At 40.4% G+C, this 21,361-nt stretch overlaps 1 protein-coding gene across 1 annotated transcript in view; it reads left to right on the top strand.

Annotated features, from left to right (window-relative positions):
- The window catches only part of cog6 (component of oligomeric golgi complex 6), a 119,701-nt gene extending 116,058 nt beyond the window's left edge, over nucleotides 1-3,643 (top strand). The window contains 3 exon segments of the mRNA XM_034168443.1: nucleotides 816-869; nucleotides 976-1,055; nucleotides 3,463-3,643. Coding sequence (XP_034024334.1) covers nucleotides 816-869; nucleotides 976-1,055; nucleotides 3,463-3,610 — 282 coding nt within the window. The 3' untranslated portion in view covers nucleotides 3,611-3,643.
- The last annotated feature ends 17,718 nt before the right edge of the window (nucleotides 3,644-21,361 follow it).

Below are 21,361 nucleotides of genomic sequence, written 5' to 3'. Positions count from 1 at the left end.
CCACATGCTGGAAACATTTTGGGCACCTACTCTTCCTCAGATAAGGTTTTTGGGGAGGTGATGGTGTAGAAATCAGAATGTCCTTGGTTTAATTCCCCATCAGACATCAAAATCACCAAGATGCTGCCGGTGTGCAATTGAGCACTTTCCATTGCAGCACATTGACTCTGGTGTGTGTGTGTGTGTGTGTGTGCGTGTGTTTGAGAGAGAATGTGAGGCATCACTGTAAAACGCTTTTAGCTTCTGCCTCGGATGAAAAAAATGTCATATAAATGCTGCCCATTTATTTGTAAGCAGCTCAGTGAAAAAAAATTATTCCTGAATAGTGTAAATCTGGGCGAAATCAGGATGTTTTTCAAAATAATTCAGGATACCTACAATATGAGACTAAAGGTATCTGGTCATTTTAAGACTCACAAGATCACCTGCTAAGGATAGTTTGTGTCTTGTTATGACACGGAAGAGTAATGACACCACATCCTTTAGTACATAAATAGACTGATCATGACTATATCAAGTACTCCCATTCAGAATGCCACAGCTAACATGCTCAGTCATCAACCTGGTAATTGATTTAGAGTTACACTTTCTCTTTGAAGCTCTGCTTAAATGTTAATGTTGCACGCAGAAATTCTTTGTTTACAAAAAATATGAAACCAAATGGTTTTGTGACTGCCACATCTGATATTGAAACCAAAAAATGTATAAAATGTACATTTCTTCCTTTCAGTTACGTACTTTTTTTGTGCTTGTTGTGTTTATTTTGCACAAGTCGGGTCATCCTTGGTGAAAACGTTCCATCTTGTCTCTCTCAGGGTCCTCTGTCTCTCCTGCCAAGCATGGATAGCTCCTCTGTCAAAATAGCGATGGTGAGCCAATAAAATCAAACCTTCCTGCCCCGGGACATTATAGCCTGACTTGATTACATAATTATGACTGCTTATTGACTCATCTTTGGCTCTTTCGCACTGCCAGGTCCAGTTTGACAGATATCTGTCCTCACCTGACACTCTAGTGATGCCACAGCTCAACTTCCTGCTCAGCGCAGCCATTAGGTAAGTTTGTGTCCGAAATGTCGATTAAAATGAGAGCACAACCGATATTTAGGCTTTGAATTAAACGCTAACCACATCGAGTAGCAGTTGGGTCAGAATAAAGAGCTTATTCAGAGAGGTAAAAATAGAAGAGGCGCTTTGACCTAATAACATTCATTATTAATATGATGTGATCATTACTGCCTCCAAAACAAAACACTCGACTAAATGCGCAGGGAGCCAGGATGCTAAATCAGAAAATGCACATGCTTTTAGCTCAGTCCAGCTGCTACATTGGACAGCTCTTTCTGTGAGTCACGTTTACTGGGAAGTGTAGCAGGCTTGAGGAGCACTCTGTACCTCAGGTTAATGTTCTCTATTAATGGACACGGGAGAGACTGATGGGCAGGACGCCATTAATTAGCTTCTGGTCCATTTCTCACTCATTCCCTGAAATCATTCCTGCTCTTCGTCTTTCACTCTCTCTCTCTCTCTCTCTCTCTCTCTCTCTCTGCATGTCTCACGTCTGCTGTGCTGCTCACCTGAATACACAAAAACACCCGCCAGCACTCTGAAAACACTCCCAGAGTGTACAAATAATAGACACACTTTTAGACTCCCTTCATTTCACATTTCATGTTAATGCACTTGGCGTGAAGTAAGGTGTTATCCACAGCACTATGGTTCTGTGTTCTCTGCGGGCCAATTAAAAATATCCATCTCAAGAGCCTGAGTGGGTTAGAGCTGAGGCGTTCCCACTGCGACCTCCAGTCCTCTCGCCGGGCTCTTCAGCACCAACTCCAACATCCTACAGTCGCACTCCACTTCAGCAACAATATGTCTGCACATTTAGGAAGCGTGATTTAAAAGCTTTATTTGCTAAAATGATGATCTAAAACCAAAAAGCGGTGCTGTTACTAATTTGACTTGTTAGGCCACGTAAATAAAACCCATTAGTTTAATCATCTCCGCCTACATGTCAAAACCGGCCCGCATCAATTTATTTATTTCTTTTTTTATTCTGGTGAATTTCATTGACTGCGGTACAGCTGGTGCAAGACCTGGCACGTCTGCTAGGTGGCGAGCAGTGTTGCCACAGTTACTTTGAAAAGTTACTTTATTAGTTACTTTTAACTGTTACATTATAGAGTTACTTTATACAGTTACTTCATTGGCAGCTGTGGACAACTTGTCGGCAGCTGCTAAATGTAACTAATAAAGTAACTGGTAATCTAACTGGGTTATTTTTAAGATTGAGTACTCAGAAAAGTAACAGTTGCTTTGCTGATTAGTTACTTTGCTGATTACTCAATCTTAAGAGTAACAAAGTTAGATTACTAGTTACCTTACTTATTAGTTACAATTTCTCGGCAGCTGCTAATGAAGTAACTGCATAAAGCTGCTAATGAAGTAACTATATAAAGTAACTCTATAAAGTAACTAAAAAAAGTGACTTTTCAAAGTAACTGTAGCAACACTGGTGGTGAGTTTGTTTTGGCCAAAGACGGTTATTGACAACCGCAGTCAGTTGCTCTGTTTCACTCACACACAGTATGCATGCTTATCACGGTACTAGCGTACACTAACTGTATTCAAGATGGAAACAAGATTTATTCAAAAAATATCTGATACTTTCAGTTCCTCACTTGGTATGCAGGTGTTGTATGTCATTTTTCAGGTCTGATCTGACGTTGTATGTACCTGTTTCTAAGAAAATAAAAAATCATCCCACCCTCACCACTTTTTTTTCACATCAGGGACGATAAACTGTTTCGTTTTTTGTTTTTTTTAATGGGGCCTTAAAGATTCTGAAGAATTTTATAGTGGTTGTTGCCTTAAAAGTAGGCACGTAACCGTACACCTCCCTTAGTTTAGTGCAAATCATGGTTTTACACTCGTACGGTTCATGTCAGCTGATTTAAACCGTACCGTGACCTTGAAACCATGATTACCATGCCTCTTCTGTACATGTAAAATATTGCACTTTTCTTTTTTCAGTTTCACATTTTTTGTTTAGTCCTACTTAGAAGTTATAATCAGTGTTCAATCAATAATAGGCTGGATAAGTCGGGGAAAAACAGATTAGGACTAATATTTAAAAATAATAATAACTTGAAATACGTTTGGAGGGAGCGTGTTTGATAAAGCATATATCAAGTGCTTTGCTAAAGCACCTGATATTATTTATCTGTAGGTGGCAGTGTGCACCACATACTCCCATTGATACACAGTGCACACACTGGTCAGTGAGACCCCCCCCCCCCCCCCCCCCCCCCCCAAAAAAAAGACATAACACTTCTTACTAATACCTAACTTAGTCCAGCTCCTGATCCGTGACTAATTACAGTATAGGTGAGTTCTTTGATCTGTGAGTCTAGTTCTGTGGTGATTACTATCTAAAGACCTGTTATGTTTGTGTTTTCTGCAGGGAGCAGATTTTCAGACAGTCGACAGAGCTAGTGTGCAGAGCGTATGGAGAGGTTTACGCAGCACTAATCAGTCCAGCCAACACGTACAAGGACGCAGATACCCTGGTACCCAGATCCCCTCAGCAGGTTCAGACCTTATTGTCCTGAGACACCTGCTACACATAAAAAAAAATTAATAAAACAAATTAAAAAGGTACAGCACAGTTGTACAGTTATTTTTATGCTATGGAGTTTGTGCAGTAGCAAGGGAGTTGGCCAGTAGAGCTGGGTATCGATTCAAATTTCAAGAATCGGTTCAATTCCGATTAAGATTTTAGAATCGATTATTTTGATTCAATTCCATCTCATATTGATTTGGGTTTTTTAGCCGTTGGTTTAAAGCCGTTTTTGAGCTGTAACCTAATTGTCTAGTTATGCAACATATTAATGCTAGTATTATGTTGACATTTAACAGCAAATTAATGAAGTGTTGGCAGTTAATGATGGCTATAAGACTGATGGCACAAACCAATCCCCCTCCCAGAATGATAGAGTAGTATTTTTATTTTACAAACATACTGAAGGGCAGAATTACTGAACAGATCCAGGGCAGCCAAAAGAGGGCACCAGAGGTACCTAGTTCATTGGCCCCGACACGGGTACATTTCTACACCCTTCCATGTTTTGGCCTAATGTCTTGTTTCTTTTCGCTTTATGGTGCGTTTACACATAGGCAAGACGTGTAACGAATGCCATATTTGCATCATTCTTGGCACATTCCTGACATTCTTAACGTGACTTAATGTATCTGAATAGGTTTCTTAATGGCACGTGTTGGTGCGTGATATTCATGATGTTTTTGGCTGTCAAAAAGTCTTCCACAAATGTCACGCACCACCGTCATTTTGCCTCATGTCGTGGAGGTCGCAACTGAGTGTGTTGAGCCGTCTTGATTAGTGATAATCCTTAATAGAGCGTGACAGCGTTCTTTTCTGACGTGCGCACAATTAAACCCTGTTGCACTGCATTCGGTTTCATTGCTGCAGTATGCTGAAGGAGGACAGTGACGCCAAGTCAGCTAAAAGTCTCGTTCCAATGCTCCTCAGTGTGCTCCTGCAGGTGTTCCACCTGCTGCATGTGCCTAATGTTTGGGAAAACAAGCGAGACGAGAGCCGCATGAAGCCACACATCTGGCTCTCTCCGTGTCCTCCTCTTCTGCGCCACTCCATGGCACAGAGTCCAATGAAGCATGCAGTCACAAAGTTCTTCTGCTGTGGCTGTTGAGGAAAAACTGGAGCGATCTGAATTGTTCAGCAGCTGATGGATGAATATGGGTGTGTGTGTGTGTGTGTGTGTGTGTGTGTGTGTGTGTGTGTGTGTGTGTGTGTGTGTGTGTGTGGAGACAATTTGCCTCTTTCACAGCGTGACAGAACTTAACGATGCACTGTTAGGCACAATAGCGCGCAAGAACGCAGAACATTATTCTTGACAGTGCGTAATGGTTCCTGATAATTCTCCAGCAACACATACCATTAATTGTAACACGTGGTAACAGGTTGCATCAGTTCCTGAGGAGACCTGATGCCTCTGCCCCAAATCATCACATTCGTGATCAGTGGCCAAGAATGTATAATTTGTGGCATTCGTGATGTGCCGTCATTATGTGTAAACGCAGTATTAAAGTAAGACAGAGATAAAAAAAAAACAAAAAAAAAAAACAACAACAAACTATGGCTTTACTTCACAAAATTTGGCCTTCAAAATGGAGGAAATCGTGTTTCAGAGAGTTATAAATTTAAAATTGTTCTTTGGGCAAACGGTCCCGGTCTCCCCTACAAACACTCATGCCTGCAGCGTGGCACCCTGCAGGAGAACGTCTCCCACAGCCACACAGAGAGACTTTTCAGTCAGTCGTCTCCCACAGCCGCACACCGAGTGCTGGTGTTAAAGACTGACTGAAAATTCAGAGCCTTCATGCGCAGTCCCACAGAAAAGGCACATTATGAGGAACGAAAGAAAAAACAAACAAACACGACTGTGTGAATTAAACAGAAGGCGATTTCTTGTCTTGCCCGCAACAGGCAAGAGTCCCCGTCATCATGATTGACTGGCCAGAGGTTAATGAATAAATTGTGGATGTGTTCTTCAGAACCAGCGAGTCGACAATCAGTGTAGAGAAATGATCATTTTCACACCCTCAGAAAAGCGCAACGGCCCAACTGCAGCGTCATTTCTTCAGAGACGCTGGTCCAACGCTGGCAAGAAGTGTGTGTGTGTGTGTGTGTGTGTGTGTGTATATATATATATATATATATATATATATATATATATAATTTATTTATTTTAAATCAATCTTTGGGTGTGTGAATCGATCTGTGGGAATTAAAATGAGAATCAATTTAAAATCATCCGGCGTACAACTTGTGCCAAATCAACATGGCCACCCTGAGTGAAAACTAGGGACCAGCAATACAGTGGTTGGTCATGTGGAGCTCTCAGAAAAGAGTCTTCATTTAGAGCCCTTGCATGCCAGCAAAACATTGTTATTATGATGCGTTTACCTTCATTGCTGCAGGTAGTTGTTCTCTCGTCTTCCATCCACATCACAGTACCTGATTTGGAGTCCAGATTGTACAAGGCACTGTATTTTATTGATAATATTAAGCACTATATCAAACAAAATAGTCTTTTTTTTTATTCTGTTTTTCCTTCCACATACTTTAAAGAAGCCAGAGAAATACAGCCACAATTCCAAGAGGAACCAAACTGTTTTTTAGCAAAATGAGTTTATATTTGTCTAACCTGTTTGGAGTTGGTGGGGAGGAGAAAATGGAAACTCAGTCGCAACATCTCTATGGTTTTTCAGATATTGTCCACATTGTTGACTGAAGTGTCAAAACACCACTTTAACCATTCTGGAATTACATAATCTACATTAAAACTTTAAAACTGATCTTTGGCAAGGCTGAATATTTCACATACATACATTAGGTTGCACTAGGAGGGGAAAAATGTGCACATTTAATTTAAAAGACAGTAAAGTCCTCATTGTTAATCCAACACTTCTAGTGCTTTCCAAGTAGTTTGCACAGTGTTTTCGAGACAGACTGAGAAAGAACATTCACAGGTCTGCCATTGTTTGCTAAACTTTACCTCACAATGTTCTATTACAGCTTTGATGACAAATGGATAAAATCCTAGTTTGTGATTACTGTTTAACTTTGGACTCTAACGCAGGTTATTAAAAGCTGCTGTATTTTTTGAATGAGTCAGGGATTATTTGAACCAGTCTAACAAAGCAACATTTACTGTTCTTAGGGCTAATTTTATCCTTGTATTGTAAGTATACAGTAATATAATGAAAGTGATAATACCCCGGTTTGTAGAACACATTGTTCGTTCACCAAATTGTTAGTGGTTTCAATCCCTGATCACTGATGAATGTCAAAGTGTACTTGGGCAAGACTGACATGAATGTGGGGAAAAAGAAGAATATGACAGCAGGTGAAGAGAGCGAGATTATCTACATTTATAAGAGGTTCAACTTTTAATTTACCAAATTTGGTGGAGCTGTTCATTGTCATAAAAGGGGAAAGTTAAATGTTGATGATCTAGCTGTGGACCAAGAAATTCATTATCATGTCCTTTAATACCATGAGACTTACATTGCTTCTGTCAATACAACCCCAATTCCAATGAAGTTGGGATGTGGTGTAAAAGGTAAATAAAAACAGAATGCAATGATTTGCAAATCCTCTTCAACCTGTATTCAACTGAATACACCACAAAGACAAGATATTTAATGTTCAAACTGATAAACTTTATTGTTTTTGTGCAAATATTTGCTCATTTTGAAATGGATGCCTGCAACACCTTTCAAAAAAGCTGGGACAGTGGTATGTATACCACTGTCACCTTTCCTTCTAACAACACTCAATAAGCGTTTGGGAACTGAGGACACTAATTGTTGAAGCTTTGTAGGTGGAATTCTTTCAAATTCTTGCTTGATGTACGACTTCAGTTGTTCAACAGTCCGGGGTCTCCATTGTCGTATTTTGCACTTCATAATGCGCCACACATTTTCAATGGGCGACAGGTCTGGACTGCAGGCAGGCCAGTCTAGTACCCACACTCTTTTACTACCAAGCCACGCTTTTGTAACACGTGCAGAATGTGGCTTGGCATTGTCTTGCTGAAATAAGCAGGGACGTCCCTGAAAAAGATGTTGCTTGGGAGCAGCAAGTTTGGCATGTGTTGCTCCAAAACCTGGATGTACCTTTCAGCATTGATGGTGCCATCACAGATGTGTAAGTTGCCCATGACATGGGCATTAACACACCCCCATACCATCACAGATGCTGACTTTTGAACTTTGCGCTGGTAACAATCTGGATGGTCTTTTTCCTCTTCTGTCTGGAGGACATGACGTCTATGATTTCCAAAAACAATTTGAAATGTGGACTCATCAAACCACAGCACACTTTTCTACTTTGTGTCAATTCATTTAAAATGAGCTTGGGCCAAGAGAAGGCGGCGGCGTTTCTGGATGTTGTTGATGTATGGCTTTCACTTTGCATGGTAGAGTTTTACCTTGCACTTGTAGATGTAGTGACGAACTATGTTAACTGACAATGGTTTTCTGAAGTGTTCCTGAGCCCACGCGGTAAGATCCTTTATACAATGATGCCGGTTTTTAATGCAGTGCCGCTTGAGGGATTAAAGGTCACAGGCATTCAATGTTGGTTTTCGGCCTTGCTGCTTACATGTACAAAGTTCTCCAGATTCTCTGAATCTTCTGATTATATTGTGGACTGTAGATGATGGAATCCCTAAATTCCTTGCAATTGAACATTGAAAAATATTGTTCTTAAACTGTTGGACTATTTTTTTCATGCAGTTGTTCACAAAGTGGTGAGCCTCCTCCCATCTTTGCTTGTGAACGGCAGAGACTTTTGGGGATGCTCCTTTTATACCCAATTATGAGTGTCCTCAGTTCCCAAACACTGTAACATAGTGGTAAACATAGCACTGCCCCAGGTTTTTTGAAACGTGTTGCAGGCATCCATTTCAAAATGAGCAAATATTTTCTCAAAACAATAAAGTTTATCAGTTTCAACATTAAATATCTTGTCTTTGCGGTGTATTCAACTGAATATAAGTTGAAGAGGATTTGCAAATCATTGCATTCTGTTTTTATTTACATTTTACACAACATCCCAACTTCATTGGAATTGGGGTTGTAATTGAAATACTTATGTACATGTTATGTTGACTAAGTATTGTGACCTTGTATTGGGGTTGGGTGATGTCTAACTAATTGGAAAATCATGATGTCTCCAGTAAAACATGGATGATGAAATGAGGGATGTTGTACTTGCTCTATTTTACGCACTTTAAAACAGTGTTACCAACATTACTCCTGGAGATAACCAAGCGCCACCTACTGCTGATTAAGTAATTCAGGTGTGCTCAGCCAATCAAGAGCTAGAAAACTATTGATATATCAATCATCCTTCCAGCATCAAAACCTGGAAAACATGCAGGGCATGTGATCTCCAGGGTTATGGTTGGTGACCCCTGCTTTAAAATATCTACTCATAAATTAATGGCTGTTTATTTGTTTGCTATTCTTCATTTACCTTCATGGGCCAAGTACCTGCACACCCCAGCTGATTTTACCAAGCATCTCTTCCTTGGCATTCGGAGTAGCCAAGGTGAAGAGGATTTTTCCTGACCGGTCAAGAAAAGTCAGAGCCCCACGTAACTCCTTGTAGGAAACTGCTTCTTGAGCTCTTGGATTAATGTTTTTGCATGCATGGCAAGATATTTGAATGCCGAGTTACAAGCATCATAGTAGCACTTCTACGACACTCTGCTGGATCGTGCCCAGAATTTGTTTTGTGTTTGTTGAAGTACCTCTTAGGAAACATTATATCTGGAAGTTAATTTATTTCTGGAAGCTAGCACTTACCTTACTTGCCAAAAGGGATTAATCCTGCTCCAGAATCAGTCCTGGCTCTGCAGTGAATGTTCTGTCAGAAATCTAGTACAGACAAATCATTGGCACTTGTAGAGATCTTATTCATCTATAAAATGTAGTAGTCACTGAGAGAAAGCGTATTTTGGGTGTTGTCGCTGCATTTATAAATGATAGAATGAGGACAGCTTGGATCAATAGTCACTTAAAATATATAGAATTGAGAATATCACCATCCTCAGCTCAACCACCAAAGAACTGTCCATAATTGATTGGATCGTTGATGTTATCATCGCCAAGTTAAAAATGGCACTAAAGAGGTTGTCAAAGGCAATCACAAAGAAACCCCACGACTTTTTTTTGTTTGTTTTTGTCCATCGTCCTCAAAAGTAGACACCACAGTGCACAACTGGTGATGTGGTACTACATCAATCGTGCAATGCTCAGCCTACCTAACCTTGCATAATGTGACCCTGAACCAGTAAACACAAGTGAGTATTGAGTCAGTCTGTTGTTATTTTGGCTTCTGCCCTGAGGGGCAGTATTTTATTTCTGCTGTCTGACATCAAAGTTTAAGGCAGCACGCACAGGCTTGACGTTGGCAGTGTTTCGAAGCCTGAGTCCTAGGATTTCCCCGGCTCACCGGATGTTACTCAGATATCACTGGCAGGGACATTGAGTACTAGGAATAAATGGAATACCACAAAGTTCAGCATCTGGAAGGCTCTCGCAGCCCCTTTAAATAGATCAACTTTTTCTTCCAGTCCTGCTCAGCTCTGCTTGAATACAAGCTGCATTCCTCAGTGTTTTTACTTAGCAGACATTGGCTGATGTGTCAGAAGCAGTACTCTTAAATAACATACTGTTTAACCGTGCCGCACTTACTCGCCGGGTACATCAGTTGTGTGAGAATGCACGTCTGTGCGTGAGCACACATTTTCCTTTTGGCGCTTCTATTAGTGAGCTGGCAGATGTGAAAGGTGACAGAGTTACCACTTAGAGGCAGGTAGTGGCAAACATTCATCCCATCTTCCACTCCATATGACAGCAGTCACCAAGCTTTTGCTTGCTGAAGCATGAGACCAGCAGGAATCTGGGTTAAAGGATAATACCGGGGCAATATTCAGTTCTTTCACCTCCTGCTTTACAGGCTACTGATTAATGCCATCTGACCCTTACACTATCTGCTGCTTCAACAGATTTGAGTCAAATAAATGCACAAGTCTAGTCACAGCTACACATTTTTGCTGTGCTCTTTGTGCTTTCTCCTTTTTCTTGCTTAAAATGCATATTTTGCTTCCTTCATTGGAAATGAATCATCATCTCATCAAAGTGTGATTTGGTAACTTGTTGAAAGAGAGTCATGAGGGTGTTGCACCACCGCAGAAATAATGTTGACTCTACTGTCATTCTAACATTCTAATTTTGGAAATGATTATGCACCTAACATTAAAAGTAGGTGGGGTATGTCTGCCAAAGGAGTAACAATGCTGTTTTTACATTATCCAGCTGACTGGAGGATTATCTGAATACTTGTCAGAGTGATATCTGATTTTTATATACAGTGAGGAAAATAAGTATTTGAACACCCTGCGATTTTGCAAGTTCTCCCACTTAGAAATCATGGAGGGGTCTGAAATTTTCATCTTAGGTGCATGCCCACTGTGAGAGACATAATCTAAAAAAAAATCCAGAAATCACAATGTATGCTTTTTTAAATAATTTATTTGTATGTTACTGCTGCAAATAAGTATTTGAACACCTGTAAAAATCAATGTTAATATTTGGTACAGTAGCCTTTGTTTGCAATTACAGAGGTCAAACGTTTCCTGTAGTTTTTCACCAGGTTTGCACACACTGCAGCAGGGATTTTGGTCCACTCCTCCATACAGGTCTCCAAATCTTTCAGGTTTGGAGTTTCAGCTCCCTCCGAAGATTTTCTATTGAGTTCAGGCCTTGGGACTGGCCAGGCCACTCCAGGACCTTGAAATGCTTCTTACGGCGCCCCTCTTTAGTTGCCCTGGCTGTGTGTTTGGGGTCATTGTCATGCTGGAAGACCCAGCCATGACCCATCTTCAATGCTCTTACTGAGGAAAGGAGGTTGTTTGCCAAAATCTCGCAATACATGACCCCATCCATCCTCCCTTCAATAGGGTGCAGTCATCCTGTCCCCTTTGCAGAAGAGCACCCCCAGAGTATGATGTTTCCACCCCCATGCTTCAAGGTTGGGATGGTTTTCTTGGGGTTGTTCTCTTCCTCTAAACATGGCAAGTGGAGTTGATTCCAAAAAGCTCTATTCTGGTCTCATCTGTCCACATGACCTTCTCCCATGCCTCCTCTGGATCATCCAGATGGTCACTGGTGAATTTCAAAAGGGCCTGGACATGTGGTGGCTTGAGCAGGGGGACCTTGCTGCCCTACATTATTTTAAACCATGACAGCATCATGTGTTACTAATGTAATCTTTGTGACTGTGGTCCCAGCTCTCTTCAGGTCATTGACCAGGTCCTCCTGTGTAGTTCTGAGCTTTCTCAGAATCATCCTTACCCCACAAAGTGAGATATTGCATGGAATCCCAGACCGAGGGAGATTGACAGTCATCTTGTATTTCTTCCACTTTCTAATAAATATTCATAACAGTCTACCACGCTGCTTGCCTGTTGTCCTGTAGTCCATCCCATCCTTGTGCAGGTCTACAGTTTTGTCCCTGGTGTCCTTAGACAGCTCTTTGGTCTTGGCTATGGTGAACAGGTTGAAGTGTGATTGATTGTGTGAACAGGTGTCTTTTATACAGGTAACAAGTTCAAACAGGTGCAGTTAATACAGGTAAAGAGTGCAGAATAAGAGGGCTTCTTAAAGATAAATTAACAGGTCTGTGAGAGCCAGAATTCTTGCTGGTTGGTAGGTGTTCAAATACTTATTTGCAGCAGTAACATACAAATAAATGATTAAAAAAAATCATACATTGTGATTTCTGGATTTTTTTTTTTTTTTTTTTTTTTTTTTTTTTAGATTATGTCTCTCACAGTGCCACTTCAGCCACTTGGGTGGGTAGAGAGAGTTCCCATGGGATAAGAGCTTTTCAACCTGCCATCCCTGGTTCTCAAGACCAGGCACCTAAGTAGCTCTGCTCTACTCTTTTCTACTCTCCTATTTTATGCTTCCTTTTTAGATATTTAGATATACCTTTATATACTAGCATAGTTCCACCTTAGAATTGTCATGCACCTAAGATGAAAATTTCAGATCCCTCCATGATTTCTAAGTGGGAGAACTTGCAAAATCACAGGGTGTTCAGATACTTATTTTCCTCACTGTGTATATATATATATACACACACACACACACACCATTCGTGTACAAGAGATCAAAGGAAAATCCACCTAGCAAATTATAAAAGAATTAAAAGAAAGCTCTGTATGACCTCATACAAAGCGCATGTTCGCTGTTCACACAACTTTCATTAATGCATGCTTGATATCTTGTCCAAACACCAACAGGTAAAGAGACACTGATTGTTTCCACCATTATCTGTAGACTGGCAAAGCATCTGTGCTCCTGTTACTGCATTTTAATGCAACCTTTTGGAGAAGTAATTTTGAGGCATCATTGTAAAGCACTTTGAGCATCCATTACCTGGAAGTGGCCTATAGACATGCAGTCCTCCTTTTGACACAGTGGATCCAAGAATGTTATGAATGTGAGAGTACGTTTGGTATCTCCTGGAAGGTGTTTTTTGTGGTTGAGGTCAAACTTAGTGGATTGGCGGCAATGTGACGTTTTCAACAATATTTCATTTGGACACTCTGCTGTAGGCATGGGGTTCCTCATGAGTCTGTTCTTGGGAAAACTTGTATGTAGTTTTGAGGTTAGTTTTCACTGCCATGTATATGTTTTCAGAGCAAATATTGCAAGTTTTGCCTGGCTGGAGTCGGCGTTTGCCTGGTTGCTTTGAGGAACTGGCTGTCTTTTATCTTTCTAGGTGATATCAACCTATATTTAGGTGATTTAAAAAAAACCTAACAAACCAATGAGTTTTGGGGATCTGACATGAATCATGGCTCCAATACGAGAGATGTCAATTGAAACAAAGGAGAGGATTATCAAACTCTTAAAAGAGGGTAAATCATCACGCAATGTTGCAAAAGATGTTGGTTGTTCACAGTCAGCTGTGTCTAAACTCTGGACCAAATACAAACAACATGGGAAGGTTGTTAAAGGCAAACATACTGGTAGACCAAGGAAGACATCAAAGCATCAAGACAGAAAACTTAAAGCAATATGTCTCAAAAATCGAAAATGCACAACAAAACAAATGAGGAACGAATGGGAGGAAACTGGAGTCGTCTGTGAGCGAACTGTAAGAAACCACCTAAAAGAAATGGGATTTAATACAGAAAAGCTAAACGAAAAGCCATCATTAATACCTAAACAGAAAAAAAACAAGGTTACAATGGGCTAAGGAAAAGCAATCGTGGACTGTGGATGACTGGATGAAAGTCATATTCAGTGATGAATCTCGAATCTGCATTGGGCAAGGTGATGATGCTGGAACTTTTGTTTGGTGCCGTTCCAATGAGATTTATAAAGATGACTGCCTGAAGAGAACATGTAAATTTCCACAGTCATTGATGATATGGGGCTGCATGTCAGGTAAAGGCACTGGGGAGATGGCTGTCATTACATCATCAATAAATGCACAAGTTTACATTGATATTTTGGACACTTTTCTTATCCCATCTATTGAAAGGATGTTTGGGGATAATGAAATCATTTTTCAAGATGATAATGCATCTTGCCATAGAGCAAAAACTGTGAAAACATTCCTTGCAAAAAGACACATAGGGTCAATGTCATGGCCTGCAAATAGTCCGGATCTTAATCCAATTGAAAATCTTTGGTGGAAGTTGAAGAAAATGGTCCATGACAAGGCTCCAACCTGCAAAGCTGATCTGGCAACAGCAATCAGAGAAAGTTGGAGCTAGATTGATGAAGAGTACTGTTTGTCACTCACTAAGTCCATGCCTCAGAGACTGCAAGCTGTTATAAAAGCCAGAGGTGGTGCAACAAAATACTAGTGATGTGTTGGAGCGTTCTTTTGTTTTTCATGATTCCATAATTTTTTCCTCAGAATTGAGTGATTCCATATTTTTTTCCCTCTGCTTGGTCTAAAAAACTTGCTGTTACTGACTGCCACAATTTTTTTTTCCTGATTTCTTAGTGTTTCGTAAAGCCAGAAAGTTGTCATTTGAAATGACTTTAGTTTTGTGTCATGTCTGTGATCTGCTTTTTTCTACAAAATTAAGCAACTGAATGAACATCCTCTGAGGCCAGTGATTCTATAATTTTTGCCAGGGGTTGTAGAAAGTACAACCCCAATTCCAGTGAAGTTGGGACGTTGTGTGAAATGTAAATAAAAACAGAATACAATGATTTGCAAATCCTCTTCAACCTATAGACAATTGAATATACCACAAAGGCAAGATATTTAATGTTCAGTCTGATAGACTTTTTGTTTTTGTGCAAATATTTGCTAATATTGAAATGGATGCCTGCAACACATTTCAAAGGAAGCTGAGACAGTGGCAACAAAAGACTGGGAAAGTAGACGAATGCTCCAAGAACACCTGTTTGGAATATTCCACAGGTGAACAGGTTAATTAGAAACAGGTGAGTGTCATGATTGGGTATAAAGGGATCATCCAGAAAAGGCTCAGCCGTTCACAAGCAACAATGGGGTGAGGATCACCACTTTGGGAATAACTGTGTGGAAGAAATAGCCCAACAGTTTAAGAACAATGTTTCTCAAGGTTCAATTGCCCCTGTATCACCTTTTTTTGAAATGTGTTGCCAGTGGTGGGCACAGTTCCGCTAATCCACTAACCATCAAAGATAATGTTTTCATTATCGGATTAGCTTTTCAGATAACTATGAAAATGATTATCGGACCAATTATCTTCCGATGGGTTTTGGTCCAATAATTTTTAAACCACTAACATATTTTTGCAGACGTGGTGAACAAAGCTTAAGAGTTACAAACATTTATTAAGTCTAAAATCAGTTGTGTACCTTCCTGTTAAATGTTTTGTAGTAGATGTGCAGTTCTATCCTCTGCAAACAGATGAGAGCTGGATCTGGAAGAAACCACTCTATCCTCTGCAGGCAAAGGAGAACGTCACAGAAAAGAAAAAAAAGTTCATTTCTTTTGACCCCATACTGATACGCTGGCAATATCACCCAAGTCATCTAGAGGCATATAGTTTCAACTTATAGTTAAAATTTTAACCAAACTAATTTTGGACAAGTTATTTAAATTAACATCACATCTGAAGTTTTATAAAGTGAAAATATCAGATATATGTTTTACACTCAATAAAAATATAAACGCAGCACTTTTGGTTTTGCTCCCATTTTGTATGAGATGAACTCAAAGATCTAAACGTTTTTCCACATACACAATATCACCATTTCCCTCAAATATTGTTCACAAACCAGTCTAAATCTGTGATAGTGAGCACTTCTCCTTTGCTGAGATAATCCATCCCACCTCACAGGTGTGCCATATCAAGATGCTGATTAGACACCATGATTAGTGCACAGGTGTGCTTTAGACTGTCCACAATAAAAGGCCACTCTGAAAGGTGCAGTTTTATCACACAGCTCAATGCCACAGATGTCGCAAGATTTGAGGATGCATGCAATTGGCATGCTGACAGCAGGAATGTCAACCAGAGCTGTTGCTCTTGTATTGAATGTTCATTTCTCTACCATAAGCCGTCTCCAAAGGCGTTTCAGAGAATTTGGCAGTACATCCAACCAGCCTCACAACCGCAGACCACGTGTAACCACACCAGCCCAGGACCTCCCCATCCAGCATGTTCACCTCCAAGATTGTCTGAGACCAGCCACTCGGACAGCTGCTGAAACAATCAGTTTGCATAACCAAAGAATTTCTGCACAAACTGTCAGAAACCGTCTCAGGGAAGCTCATCTGCATGCTCATCGTCCTCATCGGGGTCTCGACCTGACTCCAGTTCGTCGTCGTAACCGACTTGAGTAGGCAAATGCTCACATTCGCTGGCGTTTGGCAGGTTGGAGAGGTGTTCTCTTCACGGATGAATCCCGGTTCACACTGTTCAGGGCAGATGGCAGACAGCGTGTGTGGCATCGTGTGGGTGAGCGGTTTTCTGATGTCAATGTTGTGGATCGAGTGGCCCATGGTGGCGGTGGGGTTATGGTATGGGCAGGCGTCTGTTATGGATGAAGAACACAGGTGCATTTTATTGATGGCATTTTGAATGCACAGAGATACCGTGACAAGATCCTGAGGCCCATTGTTGTGCCATACATCCAAGAACATCACCTCATGTTGCAGCAGGATAATGCACGGCCCCATGTTGCAAGGATCTGTACACAATTCTTGGAAGCTGAAAATGTCCCAGTTCTTGCATGGCCGGCATACTCACCGGACATGTCACCCATTGAGCATGTTTGGGATGCTCTGGACCGGCGTATACTACAGCATGTACCAGTTCCTGCCAATATCCAGCAACTTCGCACAGCCATTGAAGAGGTTTGGACCAACATTCCACAGGCCACAATTGACAACCTGATCAACTCTATGCGAAGGAGATGTGTTGCACTGCATGAGGCAAATGGTGGTCACACCAGATACTGACTGGTATCCCCTCCCAATAAAACAAAACTGCACCTTTCAGAGTGGCCTTTTATTGTGGACAGTCTAAGGCACACCTGTGCACTAATCATGGTGTCTAATCAGCATCTTGTTATGGCACACCTGTGAGGTGGGATGGATTATCTCAGCAAAGGAGACATGCTCACTATCACAGATTTAGACTGGTTTGTGAACAATATTTGAGGGAAATGGTGATATTGTGTATGTGGAAAAGTTTTAGATCTTTCAGTTCATCTCATACAAAATGGGAGCAAAAGCGTTGCGTTTATATTTTTGTTGAGTGTAGTTTTAAAGTAATGCACTCATTTTGAAGGTTTTAGTGTGGACATGCTGTGCCCAGTGCATTATGGGTAATCTCAATACATTTGTGACAGAAGAAATGCATTTGAGATGCTCGGATCAGGCTCCACACGGTCAACAGCATTATACTCTTTGTATATTGTGCCTAAAACTCTCATGACTATATTCTCTGGGTTTATAGATGTTGTTATTGTGTTTGTTTTATGTACAAATGCCAGAAGAAACCCAGGTTGCTTCTCCATTATTTTCAATTGGAATCATTGCAATCGATTCCTGTTTGCTTTTTAGAATCCTGCTTATGTCAAACATTGTCTGTTGTCTTTGTTGCAGAGTAATACATATAAGATGTCTGATCTTCAGTTTGCGTATATTAAATTCCACACATCTTAAACGTAGCAGACACGGATTATCTGGAATTTTGTTTTGGCAAGTTTTCATGGTCTGTACTGCCATCTACTGGCTGTAGATGAAAAATAGCATATTTTACAAAAGCACATTTATATGTAAACACTAGGGATGGGTATTGATAAGATTTTATCGATATCGATGCCATTATCGATTCTGCTTATCGATCCGATTCCTTATCAATTCCCTTATCGATACCTCATGAATTTTGTACTAAAAGTAGGCTTTACAGGTTCCTATGTATTTCATTGAGTCTTAAAGTAAATAAATATGAAATTGGTCACTGTATCCTTGATCTCTGGACATAAATAAAAATAAACAATGGTATTTCGCTTTGAAGTTATTAATTCCGACTGGACTCCATCGTTCTAACTTGACTTGGCAGAGAGCCGCGCAGCGTTTGGAGCTATGTGAACAGAACGGAGGACGGTTCTTGTTTCTTTCTCGCAACAAGACAGGAGTCCCAGTTAGTAACTTTAATCCGCACAAAAGTGACTCACGATTGACATATTCAGGGATGAAAGTGGTGAAAAACAAAAAAAAAAGCTGAAACCCAAAATTACCCCCCAACACCACCTGCACGAAAATGTTTCAATTCTAGAAGCTCTGAAATGCAATCTGGGACTATTCCAGACAATAAACTGGAGTGAGTGCAGCATCCATTTAGGTGAGAAAAAAAAAAAAACTTTCCTTATTCAAATTTATTCCAGGTGTATTCTGCTCTTACAAGGATGCAGCAGTTTTCTAGCTTTGCAGATAGTTCTGGAGGAAATCACTGAAGAAATTAACACATTGAAAATATGGTTTGACCGAAACAAACTGACATTAAACTTAAATAAGACAGGGATGAAATGGAGGCGTAAGAGTCCCTAGGTGTTATTTATTTCTGTATGTATGTATTTATGTATGTTCATTGTTAGTTGGTTTTATATTTCTTCTTGTTTCTATTCAGGTTCTTTTTGTCTCTTTCTCTAAAATTGTATATAATAACCATATATTGTATATAATAATCATTAGATTATTAATATATAAAGAAAAATAAATTAAAAAAAATTACAATTTGTAAACAAATGCACCCTAACGTGATGACAGCTGCAACTGCTTAACGCTAACTTTTAACATTGAAAATGCCATAGACATGCTAACGCGTTAGCATCGCTCACGTTTTTAAGTTATAAAATACATCTATCAACTGTTTCAGAACACCATAACAGGTCGGTTTAACATAAAAAAAGGTAAATAATATTCACAGACGTATGCTCTTTAGGGTTTTAGCGGGGGAAAATTAAGCGAAAGAAAGAATAAACGAAGCAATAGGTTGAAGCACTGCTTCAATCTGCGAACCACTGCTTCGATTGGTTCAAGGTTCAAAGCAAAGCCGTGCTGCAGAAAAGTTGATTACGGACCCGCTGCAGGGTCTATAATCAATGTAGAGAAATTATCATTTTCCTGACAAACACCCCCTAAAATAACGGCCACTCTGAAGGACCGATAGCAGAATCGTTAAGCAAAAAGCTTATCGATGTCGGTGGATCGAATAATTTCTTAATGATACCCGAAAGGAACTGGTTCTCCATACCCATCCCTAGTAAACACCAACACACACCTCACATTAACGTGTTGGTTTTTTACATAGAATGAATGAGTCAACCAATCAGTGTTAGCAGCGGCACGTTTTACCCATAATCCCTTTGGCATCTGTCTGTGTTTGTTACAAAACTTCAGAATTAGTGCATTATTTAACATTAAATGGTATATGTTGTATTTTAACTTTGAACAAATGACAGAATTGACATTAATGAAGTTATTCTATCGGTATTCATTTTATTGATAACTCAAAACCATGTCAGCAAAGTCAGCACTGCTTTATTTTCCAAGACCTCCGCCTCACGGCGACACTGCTATTGAGTAGAGAGTTGAGCTTCGCTGCTCCTCTCAACTGCTTCCCTGCTGGAAGCTATGTAGTAAACTGGAGCGTCCAGCAGTGGGCAGGGTGCACAAAGACAGAAGTGCTGACTCATTGTTTGGGTCTGTGGTCACCTTTGATCGTACCAGAAGTGATAGTGGTGTTAAAACTCAAAATCAGCTTGTTAGTAGTTGCAAACATACTATAGACAATACTGGAAGTTATCAGTTAACTGTAGCTTCCGATACATTTTTGGGTGGTTTATCGGTTTAGCTTTATAAAAGATAACTTTTCAGTTAGCTGATTATCTGTTATCGAACCTAACTTTTTGGTTAGCTGTGCCTACCACTGTGTTTTGCAGGCATCCATTTCAAAATGAGCAAATATTTGCACAAAAACAATAAAGTCTACAGTGAGGAAAATAAGTATTTGAACACCCTGCAATTTTGCAAGTTCTCCCACTTAGAAATCATGGAGGGGTCTGAAATTTTCATCTGAGGTGCATGTACACTGTGAGAGACATAATCAAAAAAAAAAAAAAATCCCGAAATCACAATGTAGGATTTTTTAATAATTTATTTGTGTGTTACTGCTGCAAATAAGTATTTGAACACCTGTAAAAATCAATCTTAATATTTGGTATAGCAGCCTTTGTTTGCAATTACAGAGGTCAAACGTTTCCTCTAGTTTTTCACCAGGTTTGCACACACTGCAGCAGGGATTTGGTCCACTCCTCCATACAGATCTTCTCTAGATCTTTCAGGTTTGGAGTTTCAGCTCCCTCCAAAGATTTTCTGTTGAGTTCAGGTCTGGAGACTGGACAGGCCACTCCAGGACCTTGAAATGCTTCTTACGGAACCCCTCCTTAGTTGCCCTGGGTGTGTGTTTGGGGTCATTGTCATGCTGGAAGACCCAGCCATGACCCATCTTCAGTGCTCTTACTGAGGGAAGGAGGTTGTTTGCCAAAATTTCGCAATACATGACCCCATCCATCCTCCCTTCAATACAGTGCAGTCGTCCTGTCCCCTTTGCAGAAGATCACCCCCAGAGTATGATGTTTCCACCCCCATGCTTCAAGGTTGGGATGGTTTTCTTGGGATTGTTCTCATCCTCTAAACATGGTAAGTGGAGTTGATTCCAAAAAGCTCTATTCTGGTCTCATCTGACCACATGACCTTCTCCCATGCCTCCTCTGGATCATCCTGATGGTCAATGGTGAACTTCAAATGGGCCTGGACATGTGGTGGCTTGAGCAGGGGGACCTTGCTGCCCTGCAGAATTTTAAACCATGACAGCATCATGTGTTACTAATGTAATCTTTGTGACTGTGGTCCCAGCTCTCTTCAGGTCATTGACCAGGTCCTCCTGTGTACTTCTGAGCTTTCTCAGAATCATCCTTACCCCACAAAATGAGATCTTGCATGGAATCCCAGACCGAGGGAGATTGACAGTCATCTTGTGTTTCTTCCACTTTCTAATCATAACAGTTATTGCCTTCTACCAAGCTGCTTGCCTGTTGTCCTGTAGTCCATCCCAGCCTTGTGCAGGTCTATAGTTTTGTCCCTGGTGTCCTTAGACAGCTCTTTGGTCTTGGCTATGGTGGACAGGTTGGAGTGTGATTGATTGAGTGTGTGA

Source organism: Thalassophryne amazonica, chromosome 4, assembly GCF_902500255.1.
Source record: "Thalassophryne amazonica chromosome 4, fThaAma1.1, whole genome shotgun sequence".
NCBI lineage: Eukaryota > Metazoa > Chordata > Actinopteri > Batrachoidiformes > Batrachoididae > Thalassophryne > Thalassophryne amazonica.
This window is presented reverse-complemented; position numbering and strand designations above follow the sequence as displayed.